This window comes from Mizuhopecten yessoensis, unplaced genomic scaffold (genome assembly GCF_002113885.1).
Source record: "Mizuhopecten yessoensis strain PY_sf001 unplaced genomic scaffold, ASM211388v2 scaffold11173, whole genome shotgun sequence".
Taxonomy (NCBI): Eukaryota; Metazoa; Mollusca; class Bivalvia; order Pectinida; family Pectinidae; genus Mizuhopecten; species Mizuhopecten yessoensis.
Genome location: NW_018408916.1, coordinates 142,682 through 151,491, shown reverse-complemented (window position 1 = coordinate 151,491; position 8,810 = coordinate 142,682). Strand labels below are relative to the sequence as shown.

The window sequence follows — 8,810 nt, the reverse complement described above, 5'->3', positions numbered from 1 at the left end:
CCCAACCCGGTCACATTATACTGACAACGAGCGAACTAGTCGTTCCACTCCTAAATATTGCTGAGCGTTAAGCAGGAGCAGAAACTACCATGTGTACAGACTCTGGTATGTCTCGGCCAGGGGACAGAACCCAAAGCCTTTCTCACAGGGGCGAACATTAAACTAAAGGCCAAAAGTGAGGCATTGTCAATGGAGACATTAGGAAGAAGAAAGTTGTTTAAAAAGAAGAGAAAATATAAGATCACAAATTTAGTCGCCTCTTACGATCATGCAATGGGGGCAGCAGGTACAATTCTTACACCCCACCTGCAGGGACGTGTATGTATGTACATGTATGCTTCATCGGTACATTGCATATGGAGGAATGTTCCGGGAGCAAAATACAATTTAAAAGTAACCTGTGTGACATGTTTCGAATTATATAAAGCTCATATCGTAACTTTTCGAGCACTATAGCATTTCTTCTTTGCAGATTAGTGAGACAAGGAGAGGTTATCTCCCCCTTTTTCTATTTAATATATATGTATCTGCTGATCCATTGAGAAAAATCCAGAGCCAATGCCCATTTCCGGATACTATAACTGTGGAGTGTGATAATCACTGTCTTGTTGATGATATTGTCGAAATGAAATTATAAAAGATTGATTTTTGTGCCAAGCAGTGAACTTCACGCTTAAGTTAATGGTAGACGAGTGCTATTCATCATTTGTTTTGGCGGGAAATTATTAACACTGATATTAATACAGTCCGCAACAATTATTCCTCATCTATATAACAGCGTGTATGATTAGAGTATATAAACAATCCGCGAAAGAATCAGAAAGTCAGAAATTCTGTTTGAAGTATTCTAAATACATCTTTATGAGAGTGGGTCAAAGATGTTTGTTCACGTACGATGCTGAATACAGTGACAAAAAAAAAGTCATCGCAGTATTCGACATTTGTCAATATGTAACACTGAGTGGTAGTTCTGTTAACGCTTAAATTTCTTTTCATGCTAACGTTAACTGTATATATTTTAATCGTGTTGAAATTTGTTTTGATTTGACTTCGGTTTTTTTTATTTTTTAGTTGACATCTTTTAATGATAATATTCAAAAACAATTTCATATTGAATTAACTTAAAATCTTATAGTTAAAAGCCAGCAGCGTAAATTGCATTTTTTCCCACCAGGGTAGATAGATATCCTCTTTCTTACTTTATTCTTTGTTTTTTTATCCTATGTCATATATATATTTATACTTTACTACATGTCGTACCTATATATATGACCAACGTGACTAGAAACTTATTCAAAATAATTTTATCCCTTTATCTTGAATTAAATGAGCTATAAAGGACTGATCTGCATTTGGTACTATACAGTATTTATAAAAAGAGAAAATAGTTATTCCTGCAATAAAAGTATGTATTTCTATTTTGTTCAGTTTGTTATCATATTGTACTTTGGACTGTACATGTACTGAAATGACAATTCTGTGCTAAAGTCTGTTTTAAACTTTATGGGTTAAAGTATATTAAGTTTTCATTTTAATAAAGTATTGCTTTACAATGTCAAAGATTTCCATTGAAAAGCTTGAATTAGTTTTATTCATTGAATTTGAAAAATAAAAATATTTAGGAAATAACTCTTTCTGATAAACTGCTTGATATTCAATAGCATAAGTAGTTTTATGATATAGACTATAGTCGAACAGACCGAAGCATAAAGAGCAGACGGTTTCAGAACTCTTCATTTGGAGGTAAATATGGCGTCACTTTGTGGACAGGTAAGTTGTCGTGGATGCAGAAGGCGTGATTTGAGTACTTTCGCTCGCAAAATAATACGGGTTGTCGCCAAATTCAGTTCAATAGTAATATGATGCTTCTTTCAGTTGATAATTTTTTTTTACCAGAACAAAATTTGTATCCTCTTTAAGTGTGACATTGGGGCACTTACTTGGTCCTCTGATTTTATCAGTTTATGTAATTTTCAATTCTATGAAAAATTACATCAACTGATAAGAACAGTACACTGATGCATGAATAGAATTCCTCTTCAACTTGGCAAATGCAACTGCATATATGGATTCTTATATTATCACAAATAACGGATAACAGTGTCTTACATGTACAGCTGTGTGTATGAAATATATTACATGTAATATATACACAGTACGTCTCTGGTTTATGTGATACTTTCCAACTTCAACAAGTTAAAGATAATTGCCATTGTAAGTTGTATCTGGTGTGTTATCAAACTTTTCACTTTGTGGGTATACATGAAGATTAACATTTGTTGTAACTGTTTTGCTTGTAATCATCCCCAGCTATCTCAAATGTTTGTTTTATTTTATAGATTGCTCGTAACTGCCGGGGTCTGACCCGAACAGGGTTTGCACCACTACGTACATATGCATCATCAGCAGAAGCAGGGAATTCTCAACCTGGAATAGGATTTGGTATGATACATATAGTTATATATGAACTGTGGAGACTTTGGATCTTTAGTGTAATAATTAATATATATAATCATTGAACCTACTTGGTTAAACTACAGAGATGGAGCTCCTTATAGTTAATGTAATTTAGATTACATTTCATGCTACAAGAAATATTCATATATTGGATTTTTTCACTGGGAATGCATTTATATAATTGACTGTATCATGAATTTGCTCTTTGTTTTTATTTAGGACTGACTGATGAACAGAAAGAGTATCAAGACACAGCCAGAAAGTTTGCCAGAGAGGAAATTGTCCCTGTTGCCCCACACCATGATAAAAGTGGAGAGGTAATACTATACTAGTGTGCATCCTCTATATCCAGGGGTTATGCTCACTTTCGCTCTCTACACCCCTGGAATATGTCATAGCAACATTGAAGGCACAAAAATAGCTGTTTGATTGGTCTTGGGTAAAAAAAACCTGACCAATCACTAGGCTGATACCTGTCCTTTGACGATTACAAAGGAGAGATGCCCGGCTTCAAAGCCTGTCAATTTTCACCGTTACACAGGGATGTGTAGTGGATGGATTTGCAACTCCGAGTCCAGTGGCGAACACTTATCTTGGCTTTTGTGTTTGTTCACTGGACCGTGAAGTCATCGAGGGCCTACTCTGGCCGGTCTGCGCTTGCACGCTAGTGTCAGATTATACTCGCACTTGCTTCTGGTGTCATGTCAACACATCGCTGAATCGAAGTGTTTTCATTGCGGTTATCGAGGGTCGTGTAGTGGAGGGATTTGCAACTCCGAGTCCAGTGGCGAACACTTATCGTGGCTTTTGTGTTTGTTCACTGGACCGTGAAGTCATCGAGGGCCTACTCTGGCTGGTCTGCGCTTGCGCGCTAATGTCAGGTTATACTCGCACTTGCTTCTGGTGTCATGTCAACACATCGCTGAATCCAAGTGTTTTCATTACGGTTATCCAAGTTTACTGGGCTGTGTATTATAAGGTCTTCATTTTATTACAGGAGAAATATTATCGTTGCCACCATGTCTAGCTGTACAGTAGTTGTGTCGGGAGATATTATCGTCTGTATCTTGAGTGTGTGCTATATTTTGGTTTGGACTCCGAGGGAGTCACTTCAGCGCTTTAAAATGGTCTCATCGTGAATCACACATCATGTCAACGTCTGATTTTCTGTCTTGGGATGATGACATAGATTTAGAACACTTGCTTGGAGAGTTTACAGAATATAGTGAGTCGGACATTTCAGACGACAATTTTGACAGGGATGTGTAGTGGATTAGTACTCAATATATTAAATTGTACACCCCTGTAATTGCGCAGATTCGGCAGTCAAATAAGTCGGCAAACAGTTCAGAGTATCATTAAATAAAAATTACAAAAATAAAATTGCTTGTTTGTATTACGTGCCATTTTCATTAGACCCTTTCCTACAAGTGTCCCGGATTGGGTACCGTCCCAGATAGGGTACCTCCACAGTACTGTAGTGCTCAGTTTCCAGACCAATAAAATCAAAAACACTGACATACCACAAATAACACCTGCAAAAATGACTCATCTTTTTAATTTATTGATATCCCACATTTGAAAAATGGTGGAATATAGGCCTATTGGAAGAAAATTTGATCAAAACAGCGAGATGACAACATGGTTTCACTGAAATTGACGCCATTTCCGACATGATACAAACATTAGCTCTTTTTGAAACAAAAGTAACACAAATAAATAATAACTCACCGCCATAAGACTACTCCCTTACAATATTAAATTCATTTAGCTTTACATTGCCGTTAATTTTGAAAAGCTTGTTTAAATACTTTGGAAGAAATTTGAAACACACAATGGGTGGTTATGTGATTTTTTTCAACCAAAATTTTCAAATGTTTACAAAAAAGTTCGTAACATAGCGGGCAGTTCCTGACCAATAAAAACAAAAATACTGACGGAGGACAAATAAACTCGGGTCTACACAATACAAAAATAACTCATCTTTTTATTGATATCCGTTGTTTGAAAAATGGTGGAATTTATTGGAAGAAAATTTGATCTATACAGCGAGATGACAACATGGTTTCACTAAAAATGACGCCATTTCCGACGCAAAGATATACAAACATTAACTCTTTTTGAAACAAAAATAACACAAATTAATAATAACTCACTGCCATAAGATTACCCCCATACAAATTAAAATTAAATTAATTAAGCTTTCCATGGATATACTTCATTCTAATGGAAACCATTCCGTTGAGGAGGAATTAGAAACACAACTTTGTTGTGTTAGCAAAACAAAATCTCGAATCTTAAAAAACAACATCCGGTTGATGTTGAACAAAGTGACAGAAAATGAAAAAATATGGCAATAAATCAATACATCGGGTCCTGTGACACCATCTACTACTTCCACCAGATGTAATATAAACAACCCACAACAACAAGATAAACAAAAAATGTAGTAATACCCAGTATTATTGGTTTGTTTACACACCAATTTCACGCTTCAACCACACTCTGATGAAGCCATAACTTGTCCGCTAGGGGGCGCTCATATCATAGAACACTGATCAAGGGAGATAAGCCAACCTCACTCGGAACATATTTACTAAGGCAAAGAGGAAGTTGCGTATCCCTCCACTACACATCCCTGCATTACATGACCGCAAAATTCGTTTGATGTACATCAAAGGATCAAACTGGTCTTCTTGTCTCATCAACAAGGTGGCGCACACCGAGCGTTCAATTTTGCCATGACATATTCCAGGGGTGTAGAGAGCGAAAGGAAGCGTAACCCCTGGATATCGAGGATGACTATTGTGAGGCATTCTAAAAGCTGTTAATGATAATGAGAATGCAATTTGAGCAGTAAACTTTTATATATCCGTTTCTGTAACAATATCTGGAGTTTCGGAATTATGAGAAATTAGGAATATGTGTATAATAATGATATCACACTATATACCATAAGATAAGAGTACTACATGTTTTATATTACATCATTGCTATGCTGATGACACACAAATTTACATGGTCATAAAACCACAGGACAGTTGGAATACAGTCTCAGAAAGTCTGGAAGCTTGTCTGACAGATATCAGTATCTGGATGAACGCTAACATGCTTAAACTTAATCAGGAAAAGACGGAACTAATCGTCTTTTCCCCAAAGTGTCAGCAAACAATGGCTCTCCAGCTCAAAGTTGGTGCCAGTACGATTGAGACTGTTCCAGCTGTTAAAAACCTAGGGGTATACTTTGACAGTTCTCTGAACATGGAGAAACAAGTGAACGCGATTGCCAAATCCTGTTACTACCAGATCAGGAACATCGGCTGTATTCGGCAGTTTCTAACTGCAGATGCATGCAAGATTTTGGTGCATTCACTTGTTACCTCTCGGTTGGATTATGGTAACGCCCTGCTCTGTGGTATATCTGACAAACTAACTAGTCGTCTGCAGAGGGTTCAGAACACTGCAGCACGGCTAGTTACTCGTACACGGAAGAGAGAGCACATCACACCTGCGCTTTATTCGTTGCACTGGTTACCTGTACGATACAGGTCGCAGTACAAAATTCTGGTATACACATACAAGGCACTGAATGGAACAGCTCCTCAGTACCTACAGGAACTTGTTACCCTGTATCAGCCGTCAAGATCACTGCGGTCGGAGTCAGAATCTTTGTTGTGTGTGCCAAAATCTCGTACTGTGACCTACGGAAACAGATGCTTTGGGAGGGTTTCGGCTACGTTGTGGAATAGCTTACCATCTGCTATTAGGAAGTCGAATACCCTGGCCAAGTTCAAGAGGGACATAAAAACTCACCTCTTCACGTCTGCATATTAGAATCTTTGCAAAGACGTCATGTAAATACCACCCTTTTATTTGTTCAATTATGTGCACATTGCTTGTTAAATGTATGAAAGTGATTGCAAGCCTTTGTTGTTTGTTTTCACAATTATAACCATTACTATTATCCATATGTTGTAAAGCGCCTTAGAGTAATTTTACAAATTATATAGGGCGCTATATAAATGCTGTATATTATTATTTATTATTATTATTATTACAATAATTGAAGTACAGATCATGTACCTATTGTAAGTATATCATTGCACTTTAATGCTCTTAAGATGATGTTTGCATAACATGCAATAAATGGGTTTACTGAAGAAGTTTTTACTGTCAATAATTAACTATTGAAAAATCTTGAAACTGTATCAATATCTAGTAAAAAACTTCAAAGAAAGCTTGTTACTATTAAGGTGTAACATATATATGTAGTGTATAAATTGTATGTGTGGCCTCAATTGCATTTCAGTATCCTTGGGACGTGATAAAAAAAGCATGGAATCTTGGGCTCATGAACGGACATATTCCAGAAAAGTATGGTAAGTGAATTTGTGTCATAGAATAGAAAACTACAAATACACTTTATATACACATAGGTGTCTATTAGAATGTTTGATATCTGGTGTTTAGTTTCCTTACCTGCCCATTGCTGTCTTACAAAACTAGACCTGTGATGTTTTCAAAACTGTTTCTCACATTGGATGTCATAGTGTTTCAGTGCTATCTAATTAGGGCCCTGCATTAGGGATACGGTTGCTGCATAGTAATCACAGTGTCTGTCAGCACTTTCGTTTCTGGATATTATTTCAGAATTGGATAGTCCTTATGTTTTTGAGAATTTATATCGTGATGCAACATGATATATGGAGATGTGCAATGTAAGTTTAAAAAGTTTTGGAGGTCAAGGTCAGAGCAACTCATACAAAATATAGACAATGGGTGATACATTCTTCCTTATTTTGGAATCCAAAAGAGTAACCTTTTGGAAGTTTTGACATGGTGATACACTGTGATATATGAAGATGTACTATGAAGTTTTGAAAAGCTAAATAGCTTCTCAGGTCATGGTCAAAGTCAAGGTCATTTTTACTGAAAAAATCTCTCTGGGAAGTGGGGTATGGGTATGGTCACACACATGACAGGGCCCCTGCTGACCTGTTAGTGTTCTTGTTCTAGTTTTGTGAAATATCATATTTCATAGACGTCTTTCATGTTTGTTAAATTGCTGTTAAAATGAATTTAATGAATTCAAGCAAGCAACTACACACATTTCAATTAATATGCTCCAATGACAAACCTATTATTAATAAGAATGTAAAATTTGACAATTTGTGTAGTTACATTGCAGATGGTAATTACTAAAGATCACATACCTAGTATACGTATGTATCCTCATTTATTATCTGTAAATGTTAAAACTTGCAGGTGGCCTTGGTTTGGGAATCCTAGACACTTGTATAATAACCGAGGAGCTGGCATATGGATGTACTGGTGTACAAACAGCCATAGAGGCTAACTCTCTTGGGGTAAGTGCTCTAGGCTGGTGTACTGGCAATCATAGAGGTAGAGGCAAATTATCTTGTGATAAGTGCCTAGGCTGGTCTGCTGAGAGCCAACGAGGCCAATTCACAACTTTGTGGTAAGTGCTTAGGCTGGTTTACTGGTAATCACAGAGGCAAATTCTCTTGAGGTAATTGCTCTCGGCTGGTTTACTGATAGTCAAAGAGGCAAATGTTCTTGTGGTAAGTACTTGAGGCTAGTGTACTGGCAATCACAGAGACAAATTCTCTTTGGGTCGGTGCTCTAGGCAGGTTTACTGGCAATCATAGTGGTAGGTGCAAATTCTCTTGTGTTAAGTGCTCTAGGCTAGTTAGGGCCCCGTATCGGAGTCAAACAAAGGTAAAAAGTGGAGGTCATTATATTCAAAGGTCAAGGTCAAATTTGCATCTTTTCACTGATAAACATTTTGTTATGACATGATGAAGCAAAGTTGATCAGAATTAAACAAGGAGTCAACTGACCAAAGGTCAAGGTCATTGGGTCAAAGGTCAAGGTTAAATTTTGTACCTTTTCCCTGATGAACATTTTGTTATGACATAATGAAGCAATGTTGTTCAGAACTTAACACAGAGTCAACTGACCTTAGGTCCAGGTTACGGGGTCCAAAGGGTCAAGGTCAAGTTTTGTATTTTTCACTGATGAACATTTTGTTATGATATCAAGAAGCAAAGTTGGTCGGAATTAAAGAATAAGTCAACTGACCAAAGTTCAGGGTCACTAGGTTAATGGTCAAGGTCATTTGGGTCCAAAGGTCAAAGACAAAGTGGATCTCTGACTTTGACCCTGGCTCTTGATGTAGGAGGTATATAAGGTGAAATAAAACAAATCAAAGCTAACAAATGAGTATTGCACCGGTATTTACATTTCTGTTAGCCCAGCAAATATGGAGGTGGAAGGAAACAAGACTCACATCATAGTACATGTAAAATGTATATTTTGCTTCCTTGCGATTC

At 36.9% G+C, this 8,810-nt stretch overlaps 1 protein-coding gene across 1 annotated transcript in view; it reads left to right on the top strand.

Annotated features, from left to right (window-relative positions):
- Window positions 1-1,689: 1,689 nt before the first annotated feature.
- Window positions 1,690-8,810, top strand: part of LOC110467447 (medium-chain specific acyl-CoA dehydrogenase, mitochondrial-like) — a 14,384-nt gene continuing 7,263 nt past the window's right edge. The window contains exons 1-5 of the mRNA XM_021524617.1: window positions 1,690-1,770; window positions 2,340-2,442; window positions 2,677-2,774; window positions 6,767-6,836; window positions 7,723-7,823. Coding sequence (XP_021380292.1) covers window positions 1,750-1,770; window positions 2,340-2,442; window positions 2,677-2,774; window positions 6,767-6,836; window positions 7,723-7,823 — 393 coding nt within the window. The 5' untranslated portion in view covers window positions 1,690-1,749. The remainder of the gene's footprint in view (window positions 1,771-2,339; window positions 2,443-2,676; window positions 2,775-6,766; window positions 6,837-7,722; window positions 7,824-8,810) is intronic.